This window comes from Mixophyes fleayi, chromosome 9, assembly GCF_038048845.1.
Source record: "Mixophyes fleayi isolate aMixFle1 chromosome 9, aMixFle1.hap1, whole genome shotgun sequence".
Classification (NCBI taxonomy): Eukaryota; Metazoa; Chordata; class Amphibia; order Anura; family Limnodynastidae; genus Mixophyes; species Mixophyes fleayi.
In genome coordinates, this window is record NC_134410.1 from 116,504,746 (window position 1) to 116,530,301 (window position 25,556).

General features: G+C 41.7%; 1 protein-coding gene across 1 annotated transcript in view; it reads right to left on the reverse strand.

The window, feature by feature from the left end:
- Positions 1 to 736: 736 nt before the first annotated feature.
- ENG (endoglin) overlaps positions 737 to 25,556 on the reverse strand; it is a 39,936-nt gene continuing 15,116 nt past the window's right edge. The window contains exons 3-15 of the mRNA XM_075186303.1: positions 21,718 to 21,849; positions 17,677 to 17,851; positions 16,672 to 16,840; positions 15,494 to 15,620; positions 14,566 to 14,734; positions 12,988 to 13,094; positions 12,022 to 12,162; positions 8,259 to 8,294; positions 7,067 to 7,171; positions 5,503 to 5,709; positions 4,268 to 4,337; positions 2,232 to 2,333; positions 737 to 1,448 (exon numbers count right to left, since the gene is read on the reverse strand). Of these exons, the coding sequence (XP_075042404.1) occupies positions 1,330 to 1,448; positions 2,232 to 2,333; positions 4,268 to 4,337; positions 5,503 to 5,709; positions 7,067 to 7,171; positions 8,259 to 8,294; positions 12,022 to 12,162; positions 12,988 to 13,094; positions 14,566 to 14,734; positions 15,494 to 15,620; positions 16,672 to 16,840; positions 17,677 to 17,851; positions 21,718 to 21,849 (1,659 nt within the window). The 3' untranslated portion in view covers positions 737 to 1,329. The remainder of the gene's footprint in view (positions 1,449 to 2,231; positions 2,334 to 4,267; positions 4,338 to 5,502; positions 5,710 to 7,066; positions 7,172 to 8,258; positions 8,295 to 12,021; positions 12,163 to 12,987; positions 13,095 to 14,565; positions 14,735 to 15,493; positions 15,621 to 16,671; positions 16,841 to 17,676; positions 17,852 to 21,717; positions 21,850 to 25,556) is intronic.

Below are 25,556 nucleotides of genomic sequence, written 5' to 3' on the forward strand. Positions count from 1 at the left end.
ATATATATATATATATATATTTAAACTGTTGTGTTGATACCAACACCAGTATAGCTATAATAATGAATAATGTTATTGTCAGTTATAACATTATAAACTGTGCATGGTGGGAGAAATGACGCCTGTGGTGAGCTTAGTTCAGGCTTGGCTAACCTGTGACACTCCAGGTGTTGTGAAACTACAAGTCCCAGCATACCCTTCCAGCAATAAGTTGCTATATATTGGCAAAGCATGCTGGGACTTGTAGTTTCACAACACCTGGAGTGTCACAGGTTAGCCAAGCCTGGCTTAGTTTATTGGCCAGGTCTGTGTATTTTCGGGATCTAGCAGCATGACTAAATGGGTATCAATCAAACGTTAACCGCATCCTAAATTTGGAGACATTTACATAGCACATTTCTGGTTTTGAGCTAACCTGTGGCCACAGATCAGCAACTGGGGCTATCGGCAAATGTCGATGAAACTAGCTTTAGAAAGAGAATAAAACAATATTTGTGGAAATGACGGCTGCCACGATGAATGTTGTAACATGTGATTAGGTGATTGGCAGCCACAGGCCTTATGGTTTTGTTCATAACTCCAGACATGTTTCTGAGGTATTTTTTTTCACTGCTTTTGCTACAATTGGTTCTACTGATGTGAGTAAGGTGTTTAAAATATCAATACATCAAACACCTACCTCATGGTGTATATATATATATATATGTATATGTATATGTATATATATATATATATATATATATATATATATATATATATATATATAAAAAAAAAATGTTAGGATACATAACTGTTGCAAATGACTGTCAAATCTAATTACATGTTAAAGCAAATATTGTAGATTGGATAGCTAGTTTTATATCCAGGTTGAATATGTCATTTCATCTTCCTAATACTAACAATTAGGTTCCCCCTGTTACACTTTTCATGTTAGATGATCAGAACAGTTCTGAGGTGGGCGGCCATCTTGTTTCTCCACGCAGACATATGGTGGTAAGCTTACTCTTCTCATTTGTGCTGGTCCCATTGCTTGCCAAGTAGGTAATATGTGGAGTATGTCCGATTAACAGCTCAAATCTATTTTTTAATACTTGAATTAAATCCATCGATGGTGCCAGAGGGCGAATTACATAGTGTTGACAATGGATTGGGGGAACCTATGCTTGTAATGGAGAAACACAGGCAGGATGGACATAAGAAAAATATAGGCTGTAAGGATGTACGGGGCTGCGTATGAAGTCACAGGGCTTGATAAACTGTTGAGGCCTGGCTTAATATGTCCCCTTGTATTGCATGTGGTCCATCTGGTAGACACAGCGCAGTGTCGGGCTATGCTCTGCTGCTAGTACTGCAGGGAGTACTTTGAGTACTGTCAATACTGTGATTTGTGCTGCTGTTCTCGGAACCTCCAGTCAGTGTTGGAACCGGCTGCATCTTAACTGAGGAGCCTGGATAAATCAGATGGAGACAAGTATTAGTCAGACAAGTATTAATAAGAAATATTCAGGTTCAGAGCGAGCTAAACTGAAAACATTTACTTTATGAGGCATATATTTGTACATGAGAAAGCAATACATGGGTGTTTTGTAGTGATATAATTCTCACTCTGTTCTGTAGGGATACGTTCATATATATATGTTCATAAATGATCCTTAGTGGCTAAGAATGTGGGACAGACAGGAATACAAAAAAATGGGGAAACCATTGCATGTTGTGAGCAAATATAACTTAAACACAAACAAGAGATGCAACGATGAAAAAAAAAGGACATATGTATGTGAATTTAGACCGTAAGCTCCAATGGGGCAGGGAGTGATGTGAATGACAACCTAAAACAGCGCGCCCAAGATGGCCGCCATGTGCCCTATCAAGAGAAATGCGCTATATAAATAACTAATTTTTATCCTTAATACAATGCAATTTAAGCGGTAAAACCGTATAGCGTATTGGTTACAATAGTTTACTGCCCTTTTTCAATAAACAAACCCGTTGATTTTCATTCATACCATTGAAAAAAAATTGAATAGGAGTGTGAAAAAATGATCTTTAAAGTAGAATTTCTAACGTTGCAAGATGAATAAAAAAAAATAATGATGACGTGAAGGCCTTTCAGTTAGTGGTAAGAGCTGAGCCACAGTTGTAGCCAATGGGACAGCCTCTATAAAGCCACACTGATAATGAATGAGATGAAATAAGTTACATAGAGTATTATAAACAGACAGTATACTCACGTGTGTGCGTGTAGATGTACCACAGGGCGGCCGTAAGTAGCGCTCCGATGACAAAAGCTCCGAACGTGATTCCCAGGACAGACGCCATGCCGAGTCCTTGATCTAGAGAGAGACAACAGTTTATATCTGTTTCGTTTTCACCATCATTTTTGTGCCTGTGTTTTCGATGTGTTTTAATTAGGGATGTGCACCGGCCACTTTTGGTGTCTCGTGTTTTGGTTCGGATTTAAGGTTTTGGATTCGGATTTATTTTGAAAAAAACATAAAAAGTGTTACAATCAAGTTTTTTTGGTTTATTTTCACTCCTACGCTATTATTAACCTCAATAACATTCAATAACAATCATTCTTTTTTTTATAATTATTTTTTTTTAATTTTTTTTATAACTTGGGAATAATGGGGAAATAACAATGCCCTTAGAAGGACAGGACACGACAGCACAGCACAGCACGAGATATAGCAGGACAGAGGACCACCTAACACAACCTCCCTCTACCCTGATCAAGGCCCGAGTGAAGATGGCGGCTAGCGGGGAATTTATAGAATACGAGTATCGCGAGATCCGACAGCGGGATTATGACTCAGAGCCTCGGTTTCAGTTTTGCAATTGGCGGGAATACCCAGATCTGTCTCGGATCCGGCTCGGATCGGCACCGTTCGGGTGGGCTCGGATTTCAGATATCCGAGCCCGCTCATCTCTAGTTTTAATGTGTTTTCCGTTCCTGCTGCATGTGCTTGGCATGTTCTGCATGATGTACGCTGCCTACCAAGCTTATCTGCTCTGCGCCATGGCCCTGTCAGCCTTCCTCCCTGCTTTGGATGATGAGCCCTCGGTGTCTCTTCCCCTCTCCTTTCCTACGGCTTCATGTTTATTTTGGCTTCCGGTTGCTTCCTTCCTGCCCTCTCATTTCCCCCCCCTATCCCCTGTGTTCTGCAGTCAACGTGCAGACCTTCCTGAGGGCAGCGACTGCCCTCGTTCTGACCGCTCCCTGTCTGTGACATCATCAGTCCTTGGGGAAAAAGCAGGACAACTGCTCCTCGATTTTAATGACATTAACATTCCATTTTGGAATGTAAGAAGGGAACTGTGCTATCCCTAAGTATAATACCGCTCGTAAACACAATACCACAAAAAAAACACCTGAAATCACTCGAGAAAGCCAATTTAACTTCTTACTCAACAAATAACATACCTCCTTGACAAGGACTAACAGTTTTGGTAGCGACTTTAGAAACCCTATAAATTCCCACAACCTTGTGGATCATACATGGCGTCTAATTCTTCTTCTATCGTTATCCTAGAAAGCTATCTCATACTTGCCAACTCTCCCTGAATGTCAGGGAGACTCCCTGAAATAGGGGTGATCTCCCTCACTCCCTGAAGAGTCTGGCATTCTCCCTGATGCTGAGCCAGTACAAGACGTGGTTGGCTTCGCCATCTGTGGCATGATGGCACAGTTTATAAAAATAAGGATGGGGAAGAGTGGTCGCACCAATTGTTATGGAGTAATCATACCCTTCTAGTGTAGGACTTATTACTGGATAATTATATCTTGTATCCTTTATAATTTGTCCTTGAGGGGTGCATCAAAACCTATAAATGGCATGATGGCACAGTTCAGAAATTGTGTCCTATGTCCATGTATTGATGCCTATGGAGGCAGCCATTTTCATGGAGACCAAGATTTAATCAAAGACTGACAGGTAAGACATTTTGTTATAAGTGGATCTACGGAAATTGGAGTTTTGGCTGTTAGCCATTATGCCAGTAATCACAATTAAATGGCCATATATGTGTCGCACATATTTAAATACTCATCAATACTCCTCATGTCCATAGGGGACGAGGTTCAATCTTTCATGAGGTTGAGTTATATTCGGAAATGCAGAGAAGAGACCACAAAGTCTGACTGTTTCTTAGCCCCTCTTAGGAGCAGACCTAACACCCTTAATGTCACTTTAATTGGGACACAGTTATTCAAAATCTTACACGAATAAATAAATAATGGAGTTCTATATTATCCCACATTACTTACTTTGAGGGGTAGATCTGTCGTTGAAAGTTATTTCCACTGATTTCTGCATCATATTAACGGGAGAGCAATCCTAATATTGTAGAGAAAGACAGTATCAAGAATATATCCAGAACCAGTACTCTCAATACTGCAATTACATCACAATGGTAAGAGCCCCAACATGACTGCAATGCCTCAAAGTGCCTCTTAGTTTGTCATATGCCAAATAGAGACACAAACTATTCTTCCCACGCAAACGTCACAGCTTTGGGAAGCTGTCACTGTTCATTTCAGAATGGGGGGAGAGAATAGGTCAGTGTTGGCTAACCTGTAAAACTACAAGTCCCAGCATACCCTTGCAACAATAAGCTGCTATATATTGGCAAAGCATGCTGGGACTTGTAGTTTCACAACAATTGGAGAGCCACAGGTTGACCAAGCCTGTACTATACTAATCGCAAACCACTTAGCATAAAATACAAGTTTCCTCTTATTAGAATAAGCGTCTAATAACATTCACAAGTATATATGTCAGTGTTCCCATACCTTGAGATGCTTGACATTCTATTTACATTTGTTGTGCAATTTAGTGTAAGCTAGTGTTCTCTGTTATCAACAATTTTCTACCACAGGAGGCTTGCTTCAGTGTTCTTCAATGGGATTGGCAGGAAGTCTGCCGTGTGTAATTAAATACCTTCCCCGTCCCAGAGTCATGAATTATCTCAAGTATATGCAGTTCTGATAAGCTCCTGCTAATTTACACTAGTGTTTGTTAATGTTATTAGTATCTCTTTCATATTACACAACTTGTACTTTTAGGTTTAGTGGTATTTTAAACACAGACTTCTGCATTTAGCCAGGAAATTTTAAAAAGGTGGAAGAATTAAAACACTGTAGGACTGGACAACCTGCGGCTCTCCAGGTGTTGTGAAACTACAAGTCCCAGAATGCCCTGTCAGCTATTGGCTGGGGCTTGTAGTTTCACAACAGCTGGAGAGCCACAGGTTGCTCAGGCCTACTGTAGAGGGTGGCATCTGATTGGCTGTTAGCTGTGCTTTAAAGATCTCCTGGTCAAGTCGGTCAAAAACAATTATTTAATGCCACTTTTGTGTAACACCATTAATATTCCTTGCCCAAATGTTAATGTTGTAATTATAATACTCAGCCGATTCAATTGTTACAAAAAAATAATACAAATCAACATACAAAATTGTTCAAAGATGAGCAGATTACAGCATTAACATGGCTGAACTCACCTGAGTGACCCCATTTGCCAAACAAAAGATACAGGTGAGGTTGGCGGAGTTTGCGGTTTCCGGCAGCACTAAGCTGTTTGTGTTAAACGTCCAGGTCATTTTGCCAAGCGAATGCTCAGTAGTGATTTCTTTTAATTTCTGTTCCTTCTCTCCCAGCACTATGACACACTTGCTGAGTAACAAGAAGTTACTTTCTGTGAAATGCACCTGTCAGATAGAAAATGACAAAATCTTAATATATATATTGTAATAACTATTCTGGTGACTAAGGGCTGATAAGGTGTGACAGGCCCATCTCTTCTGTAAGTCAATAGAATGCAGTTTATTCACTGCACAATCCTGTCCACACCATACCTAAATAATCTATGGGCAGCACAGAGGCTCAGTGGTTAGCACTTCTGCCTCACAGCACTGGGGTCAAGAGTTCAATTCCCGACCATAGCCTTATCTGTGAGGAGTTTGTATGTTCTCCCTGTGTTTGCGTGGGTTTCCTCCGGGTGCTCCGGTTTCCTCCCACACTCCAAAAACATACTAGGAGGTTAATTGGCTGCTATCAAAATTGACCCTAGTCTCTCTCTATGTGTGTGTATGTTAGGGAATTTAGATTGTAAGCTCCAATGGGGCAGGGACTGATGTGACCGAGTTCTCTGTACAGCGCTGCGGAATCAGTGGCGCTATATAAATGATGATGATATGGACAACTTGACCTCATGCACTAAGGGCCATTCAGTAAGAGCGAAATAAATTAGTGGAGGCAGGATTTTGAATGTCCTGATTGGTCAATTCCCTCAGACACACATTAGGGCAAATTCATTTTCTGGCATATAAGACCGCACATATTACAATTGCATCTTTCAATCCGTATGTATTTTTATTGATTTGTTAACAAATCGCAATCGCAACATTTGTGGGTGCCGTTCTCACACAATGAAGTGTAGATCAATAATCCAATTAATTTCGCTAGAAAATTGTCATCCCAAAGGACCGGTATTATAACCGTACGATTAAAGTCTAACACTCATACTACAATGCACATGGTGAAAATGTCTTTCTGCTCTGTCAGATCAATATTATTATATATTGGAAGGATAAAGTAGCATTGTAACGTGTGTGTGTGTGTGTGTGTGTGTAAATTGTGCATTGATGTGATTGCACATTGCAGTTGTTTGTTTTGAAACAAAACAAAAATTGATGCGTGTTTGGTCAAACATTGATCAAGAGGGAGACTGGATTGCTGGATTTAGGGTGGCCCGCTATAGGCTGACGCTGCTGCTCGACCACAGAGGGATGCAACAGGATCATTAGTTCAGATTGGATTGACACCAACACTACGATATTGGGCCAATTAACCAACATCAGCTCCAATATCGCAGCCTTTTTGGGCAGCTCTAAGTTGAGTATGTTTTGTTTTTTTCTCATTGGATGAAAGCAGTGGGCATGAATGCATTTTGCCTTGTATCCTACTTTATCAACAATCCGTTAACTGAGGACAAGATTAACCAGTCTCTCGTTCCATCATTAGAAACTATCCAATTAGGATCCCACAAAACACAGCAGACCATACCTGCACATAGATCGTCTGGTCAGCGTCCATTATCTTCGTGTTCACCCCGGCATCAGGGCCCCGGGATACATTCATATAGATCCTGGGACTCTCGCACATAGCTGTCTGAAAAAAATAAATCTATATTTAGCACCTGTCCATTACGTGTGCTATTTATTTGGCAATAGCATAGATATTGTCCTACTAGAAGGTTCGATGGATAAAAACCAGGGGCCTGATTCATTAAGGATCTTAACTTGAGAAACTTCTTATTTCAGTCTCCTGGACAAAACCATGTTACAATGCAAGGGGTGCAAATTAGTTTTCTGTTTTGCACATAAGTTAAATACTGACTGTTTTTTCATGTAGCACACAAATACTTGATAGCTTATTTGTACACTGAAATTTAAAGTTGATATTTGTGTGCTACATGAAAAAACAGTCAGTATTTAACTTATGTGCAAAACAGAATACTAATTTGCACCCCTTGCATTGTAACATGATTTTGTCCAGTAGACTGAAATAAGAAGTTTCTCAAGTTACGATCCTTAATGAATCAGGCCATAGGAACTAACTACTTTCTCTCTAATGGCTGCAGGATGGTATACATCCACAATCTGACATTAAATGATTGTGGCAGAAGGAACTGAATGGCAATCCTTAATGCAGCTGACGTTAGAGCTCACAATAGGCGATTAATTCCAATGATACAAAAAGCAACACAACTCCTTTTTATTTTAAGAAAGGGCAGATCAATAGGCACATTTGTACAAATAGAGATATATTCTGGGGCACATTCTTTCAAACGCCTCTAAGACCAACATCCTTATGATTACAAATCTCTGTATTTTACAGTAGATAAGGGGCTAGATTTACTAAGCTGCGGGTTTGAAAAAGTGGGGATGTTGCCTATGGCAACCAATCAGATTCTAGCTGTCATTTATTTAGTACCTTCTACAACATGATAGCTAGAATCTGATTGGTTGCTATAGGCAACATCCCCACTTTTTCAAACCCGCAGCTTAGTAAATCTAGCCCAAGGTGTTAATTTTCTACAATTTTTCTGTTTACTAATCACAATTAAGATACTTGCCTAAAGCAACATATAGAATATTATCACATATAATACACAAATTGTATAAATACAATATAATTTACAATATAAATTGTGATGAGAATATGTGACTACTTTTTGAAATACAAGGGCACGTACCTCAGAAACGTCAACTGTATCGCTTTTTATATATAGCTGTAAAATAATAAAGAAAAGTGTCAGATACAGTGTTTTATACCTAATAAATGACAATACTATACACACATTGCGCAGTAATTATTTAAACTTAAATAATAAAATATTTAAGCATAACAAATACTTTTAGAAAATAACTATAACACCCGCCAGATAAACTCCAAAGGAACTATGATATTATATTCACCATATTGGAAAAAAATAAAACATTTATTAAGCCTAAAATAACCAATATCAAAAGTCATCTAATAACATTATTGTTTTGTGCAGGGAATGTTTGAGGTATAAGGTAGTGGGATAACAAGTGCTGGTGATAGGGGAAGTGTGTGTTGTTGCTGCAAGGCAGTAGCATTATCAGACAGCGAAGAAGGAAAGCAGCCATTGGTGACTGGTCCTTCTGTGCAGTTACCAGTGATGTGTCCAGGTTGGAATGAGGAGAGACAGTGGAAGGTGAAATAATAATACTGCTCCCCCAAACCCAGAACTCCTGTACTGCCTCCTCAACCCCCCAGAACTCCTGTACTGCCTCCTCAATCCCCAGAACTCCTGTACTGCCTCCTCAACCCCCAGAACTCCTGTACTGCCTCATCAACCCCCCAGAACTCCTGTACTGCCTCCTCAACCCCCAGAACTCCTGTACTGCCTCATCAACCCCCCAGAACTCCTGTACTGCCTCATCAACCCCCCAGAACTCCTGTACTGCCTCATCAACCCCCCAGAACTCCTGTACTGCCTCCTCAACCCCCAGAACTTCTGTACTGCCTTCACAACCCCCAGAACTCCTGTACTGCCTCCTCTACCCCCAGAACTCCTGTACTGCCTCCTCAACCCCCAGAGCTCCTGTACTGCCTCCTCAACCCCCAGAACTCCTGTACTGCCTCCTCAACCCCCAGAGCTCCTGTACTGCCTCCTCAACCCCCAGAGCTCCTGTACTGCCTCCTCAACCCCCAGAACTCCTGTACTGCCTCCTCAACCCCCAGAACTCCTGTACTACATCCTCAACCCCCAGAGCTCCTGTACTGCCTCATCAACCCCCCAGAACTCCTGTACTGCCTCCTCAACCCCCAGAGCTTCTGTACTGCATCCTCTACCCTCAGAGCTCATGTACTGCCTCCTCAACCCCCATATCTCCTGTACTACCTCCTCAGCCCCCAGAACTCCTGTACTGCCTCCTCAACCCCCAGAGCTCATGTACTGCCTTCACAACCCCCAGAGCTCCTGTACTTCCTCCTCAACACCCAGAGCTCCTGTACTGCCTCCTCAACCCCCAGAGCTCATGTACTGCCTCCTCAACCCCTAGAAATCCTGTACTGCCTCCTCAACCCCCAGAAATCCTGTACTGCCTCCTCAACCTCCAGAAATCCTGTACTGCCTTCACAACTCCCAGAACTCCTGTATTGCCTCCTCAACCCCCAAAACTCCTGGACTGCCTCCTCAACCCCCAAAACTCCTGTACTGCCTCCTCAACCCCCAGAACTCATGTACTGCCTCCTCAACCCCCAGAACTCATGTACTGCCTCCTTAACCCTCAGAACTCATGTACTGCCTCCTTAACCCCCAGAACTCATGTACTGCCTCCTTAACCCCCAGAACTCATGTACTGCCTTCACAATCCCCAGAGATCCTGTACTGCCTCCTCAACCCCCAGAAATCCTGTACTGCCACCTCAACCCCCAGAGCTCCTGTACTGCCTCCCCAACCCCCAGAGCTCCTGTACTGCCTCCTCAACCCCCATATCTCCTGTACTACCTCCTCAACCCCCATATCTCCTGTACTACCTCCTCAACCCCCAGAACTCCTGTACTGCCTTCACAACCCCCAGAGCTCCTGTACTGCCTTCACAACCCCCAGAGCTCCTGTACTGCCTCCTCAACGCCCAGAGCTCCTGTACTGCCTCCTCAACCCCCAGAGCTCATGTACTGCCTCCTCAACCCCCAGAGCTCATGTACTACCTCCTCAACCCCCATATCTCCTGTACTACCTCCTCAACCCCCATATCTCCTGTACTACCTCCTCAACCCCCAGAAATCCTGTAGTGCCTCCTCAACCCCAGAATGCCTGTACTGCCACCTCAACCCCCAGAGCTCCTGTACTGCCTCCCCAACCCCCAGAGCTCCTGTACTGCCTCCTCAACCCCCAGAGCTCATGTACTGCCTCCTCAACCCCCAGAGCTCATGTACTGCCTCCTCAACCCCCAGAACTCCTGTACTGCCTCCTCAATCCCCAGAGCTCCTGTATTGCCTCCTCAACCCCCAGACCTCCTGTACTGCCTCCTCAACCCCCAGAAATCCTGTACTGCCTTCACAACTCCCAGAACTCCTGTATTGCCTCCTCAACCCCCAAAACTCCTGTACTGCCTCCTCAACCCCCAAAACTCCTGTACTGCCTCCTCAACCCCCAGAACTCATGTACTGCCTTCACAACCCCCAGAGCTCCTGTACTGCCTCCTCAACCCCCAGAAATTCTGTACTGCCTCCTCAACCCATAGAACTCCTGTAGTGCCTCCTCAACCCCCAGAACTCCTGTAGTGCCTCCTCAACCCCCAGAGCTCATGTACTGGCTCCTCAACCCCCAGAACTCATGTACTGCCTCCTCAACCCCCAGAGCTCATGTACTTCCTCCTCAACCCCCAGAACTCCTGTACTGCCTCAACCCCCAGAACTCCTGTACTGCCTCCTCAACCCCCAGAACTCCTGTACTGCCTCCTCAACCCCCATAACTCATGTACTTCCTCCTCAACCCCCAGAACTCCTGTACTGCCTCCTCAACCCCCAGAACTCCTGTACTACCTCCTCAACCCCCAGAGCTCATGTACTGGCTCCTCAACCCCCAGAACTCATGTACTGCCTCCTCAACCCCCAGAGCTCATGTACTTCCTCCTCAACCCCCAGAACTCCTGTACTGCCTCCTCAACCCCCAGAACTCCTGTACTACCTCCTCAACCCCCATAACTCCTGTACTACCTCCTCAACCCCCATAACTCATGTACTTCCTCCTCAACCCCCAGAACTCCTGTACTGCCTCCTCAACCCCCAGAACTCCTGTACTGCCTCCTTAACCCCCAGAACTCATGTACTGCCTCCTTAACCCCCAGAACTCATGTACTGCCTCCTCAACCCCTAGAGCTCATGTACTTCCTCCTCAACCCCCAGAACTCCTGTACTGCCTCCTCAACGCCCAGAACTCCTGTACTACCTCCTCAACCCCCAGAACTCCTGTACTACCTCCTCAACCCCCATAACTCATGTACTTCCTCCTCAACCCCCAGAACTCATGTACTTCCTCCTCAACCCCCAGAACTCCTGTACTGCCTCCTCAACCCCCAGAACTCCTGTACTACCTCCTCAACCCCCAGAGCTCATGTACTGCCTCCTCAACCCCCAGAACTCTTGTACTGCCTCCTCAACCCCCAGAACTCCTGTACTGCCTCCTCAACCCCCAGAACTCCTGTACTGCCTCCTCAACCCCCAGAACTCCTGTACTGCCTCCTCAACCCCCAGAACTCCTGTACTGCCTCCTCAACCCCCAGAACTCCTGTAATGCCTCCTCAACCACCAGAACTCCTGTACTGCCTCCTCAACCCCCATAACTCCTGTACTGCCTCCTCAACCCCCATAACTTATGTACTGCTTCATCAAAATAATACAAAAAAACTAGACAGTTTTGCTGTAGATGACAGTTTATTAGGCACTGTAAAAGAACCCGTATTTACGCCATAATTACTCACCGTATTAATCATGTAACCAGACATATCTTGAGTACCACATTTTTCCTTGTGAGTGAACAATATCAAAGAGTCACCTTGGGACTTAGCTGTGCACTGAGGTTTCCCAAAATATACATTATGAGGTCCCAGAGGTCCACATTTCTAAAATATGAAGCAAGGATATGATCAGCAAAAACAAACACAAAGTTTATGGCCTAAAAAGTCTTTCTTAATTTAAAGTATGCCTGTCACCTAAACACAGCCAATATTCATGAGAATGAAACATGTCACTCTTATGCCCAAATATATGCATGAGTCACTGAGTCTGCATTCTTATTAATATTGGCCCAGCCAACAAAATGGCAGCCTCCTGTGTGTGGTGACATATTTGTATCTCTGCGACAAACTTCTAAATTGTTAAAGTACAGTCCAATATCTCATACATCTGTCAGCAAAGCCAAGAGTTCTGGCTGTTTTAGGCAGCCCACACATATCTATATAATGTAGGTTTGATAAAGGGTTTAAAGAGACATCTGATGATGCGAAACGCATCATTACGCAGTAGTGGAGGCCTGCAACTACGTCATTGGCAAGTTCACTGACTTCAGACAGTCCGCACTGTCTGTCTTTATACTCCCCATATTCAACCGAGGGGGGGGGGGGTCCTGGTGCCTGGAAACCCCCTCCATGCCTGGGGCACTTTATAATTGAGGTGGCTGGTCCCTTTCCCTGCTTCACACAGCTCTGCTAAAAAGGGAGAGCTGCCTGCACCTAACAGTAGTGCATACAGCATTGCCCATGTATATTTTAGGGATAGAAGAGTTGGAGAGCAGCCAAGCACTATACTAATATTATAGCCACGCCCCCATGCATGCTGGTCACGCCCACTGGTGGCATGGGTGTGGAAACCCCCCTCTACAAATCCTGCGTTTGCCCCTGCTCCCGTCAAATATACCTGAAAGATTTGCTGGTCCAATGTGATCATCAGGTGTTGATCTGTACATCTCCATTGTTTTGAGACTTGAAATCTTTTAAGTACTGCAAACATTGATCTTTCAGTGACTTTGTTGGAGATACTTCAGTTTCTTTCTTAACTGCAGGTAATGTACAGGGAAGATGAAATTATCACTTAAAGAACACTTTAAAATGACTGTTGTATTCTATTTCATTACAAAATGTTGCTTATTTTCTGCCTAATATTAGAAAATCCCTCCTACCTCTCTGATAGCCTATATGTGTCAGTATTGCTAAGATATAGTTGATATAGAATAATATTTTTCACATTTAATCAATGAACTCCCCCAGGGTAGGTATACTAGACATTTATCAGAAACTGACACAGGCACAGTCTGTGATGTTATAATTCCTAGTGAACTGATCGACTGTCACGTAACAGCTCGTGTTATTTTAATAAAGGTGGCGGGATGGACTGTGAAATGGACTAATAAAACCACATCTTTAGTATAGGCTACATAACAATAAGAAATTCAATTATACTGTTAAGTGTTAAGACCAGAGATGGACTGTAACCCATAGCAGCCAATCGTATACCAGTTTTTTAATTGTCAGCGACCCTGCATATTCAGTTTTTTTTATATATATATGTAACCATTCCTTACATTTCACTACAGTGCCTGGCACTACCATTTGTGGGACATCATTCCACAGTTCAAGGCTTTTACAGTAGAGAACCCTTTTATAGCTCGTACAGTAGAGAACCCTTTTCATAGCTCGCACAGTAGAGTACCCTTTTCATAGCTCCTACAGTAGAGAACCCTTTTCAGAACTCATACAGTAGAGAACCTGTTTATAGCTCGTACCGTAGAGAACCCTTTTTATAGCTTGCACAGAAGAGAACCTTTTTTATAGCTCGCACAGAAGAGAACCCTTTGTATAGCTCGCACAGTAGAGAACCCTTTTTATAGCTCGTACAGTGGAGAACCTTTTTATAGCTCCTACAGTGGAGAACCCTTTTTCATAGCTCGCACAGTAGAGAACCCGTTTCATAGCTCCTACAGTAGAGAACTCTTTCATAGCTCGCACAGTAGAGATCCTGTTTATAGCTCATACAGTAGAGACCCTTTTTATAGCTCGCACAGTAGGGAACCCTTTTTATAGCTCGCACAGTAGAGAACCCTTTTATAGCTCGCACAGTAGAGAACCCTTTTTATAGCTCGCACAGTAGAGAACCCTTTTTATGGCTTGTACAGTAGAGAACCCTTTTCATAACTCACACAGTAGAGAACCCTTTGTATAGCTCGTACAGTAAGGAACCATTTTCATTGCTCCTACAGTATATAACCCTTTTCCTAGCTGGAGAGTAAAACTTTTTTTATCCAGCTGCAAGGGGTGGACTTACGTCCTACATTGAACACAGATTTTTTATTCTATCGGCGGATAATATATTTATACGTATTTCCCTCTAAAAAAAATAAATGTGATTGGCTGCCATGGGTTACAGCACATAATTACTTTTTGTGTCATGTTACTGAATAAACCCCAAAGTGTTTTGTCCATTTTGTGCATTATTGTTGGTATAAATGCTTCTCTTTCCGTAGCACTTACCACAGGACACTGGAAGAGTCACAGACACTGCATCGTAGACCTGTATATAGGTTATGTTATCATACTCCTCCGTATAATCCACCATAGCTTTCTTGATAAGTTCATCACGTGTTCCAGGTAAATGTCTACCAGGTAGCTTATATTCTCCCAGAGTATAATTGTCAGAGGCCTGGAAAAGACAAGACACAAGTGTTTTTGGTAGACAATATCTACGGAACAAAAGTTTACAAGCACTTTAAAATCACATTTAACGGTCATATATTAGCCTTCATGTACTAATCGGAGGACACTTCTTCTACCATTTCATTAAACTCTTTAAAAAGACTAGGGGCTAGATGTACTAAACTGCGGGTTTGTAAAAGTGGAGATGTTGCCTATCGCAACCAATCAGATTCTAGCTGTCATTTACTTAGTACATTCTACAAAATGACAGCTAGAATCTGATTGGTTGTTATAGGCAACATCTCCACTTTTTCAAACCCGCAGTTTAATAAATATACCCGTTGGTGCTCTGCTAACTATGGTACTTATGGAGGTTTGCATGCAGTGCCCGAAAATGAGGGATCTTTTTAAAAGGCCTTCAAAATGAGCTTAAGGCATGGAATTAAACTATTTTTGGGCAGGTATCTGATTGGTCCTTTAGCCTACTTTGTGGACTTTGACGCCACGCCTCATTGAAAGCCCACTCCTTGTTGTTATTTGAGGCCTGAAGAAAGCAACGCCTGCAGGTCGCCTCTTTTAATTGGGCCGTGAGAAATCGATGACCTGTTTATAGATGTACTATGACAGAACAAAGAGGGAAGAGGAAGGTGTACAGTGGGACAGATAGAAATACTCATTACTATTGGTCCAGCCCACAAGATGGCTGAAGATAGAAAGCGTTACCCACGTTACACGGTACCCACAAGCCCTCTGCTCATTAGCTTACCACGACTCCAATATGTGCTGTAGAAGGGATATTCCACAGGGAGCCGGCCTCATTCTTCAGTATTAAGAGGGGCGGCTTGTCACATGGACCGTTGAGGACATCTACCTTAATGTCTATACTTTTTTGACTAGAGAACGGAGAAAAAGGAAAGTCTGTTACAGTTCATGTACATAGAAAGTCATACATTAAACAATAAGTCCACGTAGCAAGGGGGGATCCCAGTATTCCTCCCAAAAAATAGGTGCTACATAGACTAGCTACACCAGTGCAGCCTAATAATTCATTAGGAACCAGTGGCAACCAATGGGCGGCCATTTTGTGAGCTGAGCCAACATTCACCAGAATGTACCTCACCAATTCATTATGAGCCTGATTATAATTATTACAATTATCCTTTATTTATGTAGCATAAACCTGTTACACGGCACTGTACACTGAGAGGATCATTTTAGAAATGTCACTAGAATTAGTGAATTTATAGACTATATATTTGCAAGTATTGGTTTAGCGCACAAAACAACTGCTGCCATTTTGTGGGTGTCGGGTGATCTTAACTACTAAAGGGCTGCTACCTCATGTGCACAAAATGGGGCATTTATGTTTGAGTAACACAGATGTGTCCATCTGTTTCCTGTCTCCTGACAGGCACACGTGTGTCTGAGTTTTAGTCATACTTGCCTACTTTTGGCAAGTTGTATCCGGGAGAGGGGCGTGTCTAGAAGGCAGGAGGGGGCGGGCGTGGCCAAATGCGTCATTTTGGCCCAGCCCCCAAGGCAAATATGCCGTTTTGTTGCGGGTCGGGGCCAAAATAAATCACAGCGAATCGCGTCATTTTAGCCCCGCAATTGCGGGATGCAGGAGACTTGGCAGCTCTCCCGGGAGTCCGTAAGACCGACCCGAATTTTGGGAGTCTCCTGGACATTCCGGGAGAATTGGCATGTATGGTTTTAGTGTACATAAGTTGTGTTTACTCCTACACGCCTCTTCAGTCCTAAGGGGCCGCACATGGACTTGGCTGCAGGATGCAATTCAGTCTTCATATGACTAAAACTTTAACTAGTGCTTTGTTATAAGCGTATTATACGTAGCATACCCCACTTTGAGTCCGACTTTGGCCACAGTGTTTTAGAGTAGCCAATAAATAATGACAATGTCACCCAGAATCCCTTGCTGCTTACCTTGGCCGCACGTCATTATACGTGTCATGTACAATGTACACATTCTTTATAGCTTTTGGGTTTAAACTTGAGACCATACAGCTCATCACATCCATAGGATATTCTCCTTCCAGAATGCTTGCAGCACTGAACTGATTCTGCAGGTCACAAGACTCAGGTCCGTGTTTACCTGTGAAGGACAAAAACCTCCATTACATTATTGCTGGAAAAATGAGCATTAATGTGGAAGAGTCAACTGCACACACTGAAGGCGGACACTTCAAGAGATAATCTAATATTTATGGGAATATGGCCTAATAAGGAATCATTTGATAGGCTGAATTTTTTTTTTGAATGGGAGAGCTTTGCAAAATTTCTCTGCAGAAGTGCAAATTGGTATATATATACACAGGGACAGGAACAATGATATCACAGCAGCTCAACAGTCTGCAGGCTGAGCATTTTAACCTGCTTAAGATCCCATTAGGATAGTGTCCTACATATGTAGGAAGGGACTTCTGCTCCAAAGAAGAGGAGATATAATACTCTATTAAACTTTACTATTTAACTAAATTGGAATGGAATATCAGATTAACACTAAACTATGTATGTATTACCTTCATGATTTATATTTGAAAAAAAAAAAAAAAATTAAATAAAAGATTTTTTTTTGCTTTTACCTACTACGTATTAGCCTGGCATGGAAGGCGAATAAGTGCTATGAGCGTATTATCCTCGTGCATCCTGAACACTTAATCAGGCCCTGCTATATGGATAGTAAAAGGTTAATATTGCTTGGGGCTCATCAGTGTAGGATACAGGCTTTCTAGTCAGCATGTGATGCGTTAAAGAGACAATTGCACTGGGAATTTGAATAAGATTAGGGAACCTTTTAAGCTCCTCCATAGTGACTATATGCAAATATACATCTTTAGTGCTAGAACACTGTATGGCAAACCTTTATGCCAAATATAAATTTTTAAACATGCAAATCAACCTCATCTAACCAATATCTATACTACTCACCCTTCTCCATTTTGAGATGAATTTTATTTGGACCTTGGAGTTCACCGAAGAAGGTGACATCCGTGTACTTGATTTTTGCCCACTGTAGAAGTTCCTCGCTATTATTAATCGGTACAGCTTCTTTTGTAATGTTCCATGTTGTTGGGTAACGGACCAGCTCTGACGGCTGGAAATGCTGACAAAAACACACAAGTAAACATAAAGCTATAGAAATAAACACACACTTGGAAAAATATAACATATGCGTCATTTTGGCCCAGCCCCCGCGACATAATACATAATACGACCACTCTACATCTATCATACTATGAGGAGGAGACATAATACAACCACTCTACATCTATAATCACATGAGGAGGAGACATAATACAACTACTCTACATCTATCATACTATGAGGAGGAGACATAATACAACCACTCTACATCTATCATACTATGAGGAGGAGGCATAATACAACCACTCTACATATATCATACTATGAGGAGGAGACATAATACAACCACTCTACATCTATCATACTATGAGGAGGAGGCATAATACAACCACTCTACATCTATAATCACATGAGGAGGAGACATAATACAACCACTCTACATCTATCATACTATGAGGAGGAGACATAATACAACCACTCTACATCTATCATACTATGAGGAGGAGACATAATACAACCACTCTACATCTATCATACTATGAGGAGGAGACATAATACAACCACTCTACATCTATCATACTATGAGGAGGAGACATAATACAACCACTCTACATCTATCATACTATGAGGAGGAGACATAATACAACCACTCTACATCTATCATACTATGAGGAGGAGACATAATACAACCACTCTACATCTATCATACTATGAGAAGGAGACATAATACAACCACTCTACATCTATAATCACATGAGGAGGAGACATAATACAACCACTCTACATCTATCATACTATGAGGAGGAGACATAATACAACTACTCTACATATATCATACTATGAGGAGGAGACATAATACAACCACTCTACATCTATCATACTATGAGGAGGAGACATAATACAACCACTCAACATCTATCATACTATGAGGAGGAGACATAATACAACCACTCTACATCTATCATACTATGAGGAGGAGACATAATACAACTACTCTACATCTATCATACTATGAGGAGGAGACATAATACAACCACTCTACATCTATCATACTATGAGGAGGAGACATAATACAACCACTCTACATCTATCATACTATGAGGAGGAGACATAATACAACCACTCTACATCTATAATCACATGAGGAGGAGACATACGGTAATACAACCACTCTACATCTATCATCGTGTGAGGAGGAGACATAATACAACCACTCTACATCTATCATCGTATGAGGAGGAGACATAATACAACCACTCTACATCTATCATACTATGAGGAGGAGACATAATACAACCACTCTACATCTATAATCACATGAGGAGGAGACATAATACAACTACTCTACATCTATAATCACATGAGGAGGAGACATACGGTAATACAACCACTCTACATCTATCATCGTGTGAGGAGGAGACATAATACAACCACTCTACATCTATCATCGTATGAGGAGGAGACATAATACAACCACTCTACATCTATAATCACATGAGGAGGAGACATAATACAACCACTCTACATCTATCATACTATGAGGAGGAGACATAATACAACCACTCTACATCTATCATACTATGAGGAGGAGACATAATACAACCACTCTACATCTATCATACTATGAGGAGGAGACATAATACAACCACTCTACATCTATCATACTATAAGGAGGAGGCATAATACAACCACTCTACATCTATCATACTATGAGGAGGAGACATAATACAACCACTCTACATCTATCATACTATGAGGAGGAGACATAATACAACCACTCTACATCTATCATCGTGTGAGGAGGAGACATAATACAACTACTCTACATCTATCATCGTATGAGGAGGAGACATAATACAACCACTCTACATCTATCATACTATGAGGAGGAGACATAATACAACTACTCTACATCTATCATCGTATGAGGAGGAGACATAATACAACCACTCTACATCTATCATACTATGAGGAGGAGACATCTATCATCGTATGAGGAGGAGACATAATACAACCACTCTACATCTATAATCACATGAGGAGGAGACATAATACAACCACTCTACATCTATCATACTATGAGGAGGAGACATAATACAACTACTCTACATCTATCATACTATGAGGAGGAGACATAATACAACCACTCTACATCTATCATACTATGAGGAGGAGACATAATACAACTACTCTACATCTATTATACTATGAGGAGGAGACATAATACAACCACTCTACATCTATCATACTATGAGGAGGAGACATAATACAACTACTCTACATCTATTATACTATGAGGAGGAGACATAATACAACCACTCTACATCTATCATACTATGAGGAGGAGACATAATACAACTACTCTACATCTATTATACTATGAGGAGGAGACATAATACAACCACTCTACATCTATCATACTATGAGGAGGAGACATAATACAACCACTCTACATCTATCATACTATGAGGAGGAGGCATAATACAACCACTCTACATCTATCATACTATGAGGAGGAGACATAATACAACCACTCTACATCTATCATACTATGAGGAGGAGACATAATACAACCACTCTACATCTATCATACTATGAGGAGGAGACATAATACAACCACTCTACATCTATTATACTATGAGGAGGAGACATAATACAAGCACTCTACATCTATAATCACATGAGGAAGAGACATAATACAACTACTCTACATCTATAATCACATGAGGAGGAGACATACGGTAATACAACCACTCTACATCTATCATCGTGTGAGGAGGAGACATAATACAACCACTCTACATCTATCATACTATGAGGAGGAGGCATAATACAACCACTCTACATCTATCATACTATGAGGAGGAGGCATAATACAACCACTCTACATCTATCATACTATGAGGAGGAGGCATAATACAACCACTCTACATCTATCATACTATGAGGAGGAGGCATAATACAACCACTCTACATCTATCATACTATGAGGAGGAGACACAATACAACCACTCTACATCTATCATCGTGTGAGGAGGAGACATAATACAACCACTCTACATCTATCATCGTGTGAGGAGGAGACATAATACAACCACTCTACATCTATCATACTATGAGGAAGAGACATAATACAAGCAATCTACATATATCATGTTATGAGGAGGAAACATAATTCAGCTATTCTACATATAATATTATAATATAAAAAGGAGACATAATACCACCACTCTGCATATATCATCCTATGAGGAGGAGATATCATAAACCTTATATCATCATATAAAGTGCCCCCCCACCCATTGATGTCACACAATTCACCTGCTATTAGGCCATGCCCTCCACTATATTGACTGATTAGAGGACTATCACACCTCAATTAGACTCTGAGAAAAAGAAAGCAAACAATGGAACTGTGATTTTAACTCTACTAAACTTTGATCTTAGCAAACAGACTCACTATTGCCATCATAGTAACTAATTCAAATCTTATAAATGGATATGTGTATACATTCATCCCTTAGCACTTACACTAGATAAATACAATGATTCGGAAGTACCATGGAATCAGCAGTACCCAGTAAGCAGACATAAGGACACTGCATCTCTGGCAAATCAGGGTTAGTACACATGATATATGATATCTCTAACCTTAAGTTGCATTTGTGGTACAAGCTCAAAAACGTATGTATATAAAATCCCGTTGCAGTTAAACATTCACTGTAAAGTTCGTCGGAAAAGAACATATACATTTGTAATGTCATTTCTGTACAACAATGTATATTGGATCAGTGTCTTAAGAAGCAATAACAGACGTTACAGAGGAACATCTTGCACCTACCCAGTCCTTATCTAACAGTGAAGGGAGATCAAGCCTATACTTACATGCAGAATGACTGGAAAGCTGGGAGCATTTTCACGGATAAAAATCCCTGTATTAGAGTTCACAATAAGCACAGGAACCTCCTCCGTCGCTTCCTCGCTCAGTCGTTCTCTTGAGACCTCCAAAATCAGAATCTTGAATAAAGCATATAAGATTTTTATTTTTTTTTAAAAGATATTTTATTGAGTTTTACAATACAGACAAAAAGGGAAACAGGCAATACAGGTAGAAGAAAGCTGCAATGAAGTTTCCACGAAATATAAACAGTATATTGTTAAAGATATAAAGAAGCAAAAATAAATTTAAGGGGGATAGAAGGGAGGGGAAAGAGAGAGAAAAGAAAAGGGATGAGAGGGATAGGGGGAATCACTAGCCAAAGCAAGGTATGGAGAAGGTGGTGAACCATGACAAGAGCATATAAGATTTTAATGATGTCACAGGATTACCCCTCACTAAATCTGCTTGAACAACATTCAGGGTTATATTAAGTCTGAGAACCTGGCTATACTACTAGCACTACAGACCTGCTTACCATGGAGTGCACGCTGGCTCTATTCCCAGGGTCCAGGGGCAAACGCAGGATTTGTAGAGAGGGGTTTCCACACCACGCCACCAGTGGGCGTGACCAGCATGCATGGGGGCGTGGCTATAATATTAGACAGGGCTTGGCTGCTCTCCAACTCTTCCTATCCCCATAATATACATGGGCAATGCTGCGTGTACTACTGTTAGGTAGAGCCACGTGAAGCAGGAGCAGGGTCCAGCCACCTCAATTACACAGTGCCCCAGGCTTGGAGAGGGTTTCCAGGCACTAGGAAACCCCCCCCCCCTCGGTTTGCCTATGGGGTCTGTGCTTATACTGTACATACGGCTAACTTCATGGTATCAATTCTCTTGTCAACATTCTCAGCACCTGTTCTTATCAGAGGTTGATGTATAGACAGAGACAGAGGGCTATAAAATACTGTTATGCTGTTGGTCTGCCAAAAGGTAAATCGGTCCCAGGGATGTGATCGCTTTACCAGAATAGAACCGGCCGGAGTCTTGGTGAATGTAAGTGTTGTTACATAATCAGGCTGACTGGTCAGATGAACGGGGTCAGGGGTCAACCACACATGAACAAGGTCGGGGCACATAGCCAGGTTCAATGACAGAGTAATCTAAATAAATGATAAGGTTGGCTGATCCAGACAGATAGAAACCATACAGATCTGTTGGGCAGACAGTCTAGAATACAGAACGGATATAAATAGCACAACAAACCAGGACATTTTCATTGGTTACCTAAACAACACAAGGGCATGGGGTGTATCTGACAGGCGGGTTTATTTAAGGGAGGCAATGAAGCAGCTGGAGCCTGGTGGACAAGAGCCAGAAGCAGCTGATCTGGATGAACAAGGCTTATACAATTCCATGATATTTAGCACTGGACCTCAAGGTCTTACAGGCACAAAGTAAACCAACAATACGATCACAGGTTTGAATCCCAAAAGAGAGAAACATAACATTTTCCCACAACCATCCTAAACCCCAAGATCAAACCTCCCATAATGTTAAATAACAAAATTGGGACAAAATTAGCCCGTCCCTTTTCACACCTGACCAACCAAGACCCTGTGGTCATAAAGCCACGCCCACTGACTCTTTCTGCGGCTGAGAATCGGGACTATTCAATCAGATTGTTGGGGATAATTAACGTGGGTAAATTTGTTACAAATATAATTAGGAAAGGGCTCGGCCTGTTATTACCCCCGTCTCTGGGGCATGTATCCTGGGACCAGGAAGACAGAAGTCAATTTACAAGCAGTATTCAGAATGTGCTGCTTAGCAACCAGACACATCATGGAAAAAGCCGTGTACTCTGCGCTCCACAATCTACAAGGGCCCCTAGCAGCGCGTAGAGGCAGCAAAAAAGGGAAGAAGCGCACTGTGTAAAAATGTAAATTAAAGTGCAATTTCAGGGCACTTTAGAACCCCCACTTTTTTTGCCCCCCTAAAATATTACTCGGTTGAGCCTCATTTATAGCTTAAAATTAATTATGAGTGAGGGGAAATATAAATATTCTATACATATTATTCTCAGCAGACGTCCAACTGGAAGGCGCTCAATCCATCCTAAAGGGTGAGATCTGATCTCCGCAAGGAACGCCCCTAAAAATGTGCTCTCTTCACCCCTTTATCTCATTTAAGTAATCTTACGCTGCATATCGAAGACTTATGTTTGCACACGAGTGCCACCATCTTACCCCATAAACTAAAGTGCTTTGGAACAAATGTAGTGGAACTTATGAAAAAAAAAGGAGTAAATTTTCTCCGGGACAAACCATGTTACAATACAAGGGGTGCAAATTAGCTTTTATTTTGCATGTAAGGAAAATGCTGTCTGCTTTTTCATGTAGCACATAAATACTTGGTAGCTTAATATTTACGCTGAAATTTAAAATTGATCTAGGACATGCCCGACCCCCAACTATAAATCTGTCCCAACATTTTAAATTTACCTCCCCCTGCAATGCAACATGGTTTTGCCAAGGTGCAAAGTTACTCCTTTTTTTCGCTTTGCTCTCCTTAATGACATGGAGGTTTTGCCTATTCGCACTTTCCACATCAGAATACATAAATAAAACTATGAGGCCTGAAAATGAGTATCTTTGAACCTTGGCAAAACCATGTTGCAATGCAAGGGGTGCAAATGAGTTTATTAATTTAAGGAAATTCAATTAAGGAAAATGATGGCTGTTTTTTCATGTAGGGCGCAAATACTTGATAGCTTTATTTGTACACTGACATTAAAAGGACATGCCCTGCCCCAATTATAAATCTGTCCTCACATTTTAAATTTACGTCCCCCTCCAATACAACATGGTTTTGCCCAGGTGCAAAGTTACTCATTTTTTTTCTGCTTTACTTTCCCTAATGAATCAGGCCCATGGAGTACAACAACAAGTGATCCTTTTGTGTTTTGTACCATTTTAAGGGTCAATGTCCTCTTGTAATCTTATGAGTCAAAGCACATTGAAATTTGCAGAAACTTTACATTTCCTCTTTCTTAAAAAATGAAAGGTAAAAAAAAAAAATAACCAAAACTGTCATGATCACAAGTTTAGGGAGTGTTGGCAAACATTTCCTCTATTTGAACTGTAAATCTTTATTCATCTTACTTTTTATTATATTTTTTTGCAATTTAAAGCTTTCTGGATTTGGACCATCCGACGTATTCGCTGCTCTCCCCAAAGTCATACCAATACAGATGAACTGCGGGATTGAAAACGGGATTGAAAAAGTGGAGATGTTGCCTATAGCAACCAATCAGATTCTAGTTCTCATTTATTTAGTACATTCTACAAAATGACAGCTAGAATCTGATTGGTTGCTATAGGCAACATCTCCACTTTTTCAAACCCGCAGTTTAGTAAATCTAGCCCCTGGTATAAAACACCAAGGTAAGAAAATGACGTTGGGAAAAATGTCTGCATCACTTTTGTTATGTGAACTTTCCCCTGATTTAGGCCTCCCGCGATGCAGCCAAAACATTTGTTTTTACTTAAGACTACATACAAAAATGTGACGGAAAAAAAAACAAATCTCTTGCAGAGAAGAGGTCTATTTTATAACAATAAAAGTTAAATAGTTCTCGTTGTTCTTCGAGAAGGAGAGAGACCAGGGGCTTTCCATCCCTTTACAAAAGAGGTGTTTTGTAACCAAAATGACCCAAAGATTTGCATCCACTAACGACACAGTGTCGCCCTCGATGATGCCGTCTGGTGATTCGCCTCACTTTTCTATTTTTACCCCGTGAATTTGCAGACATTGTTTCCCGTGAACTGAATTAAGACTGCAG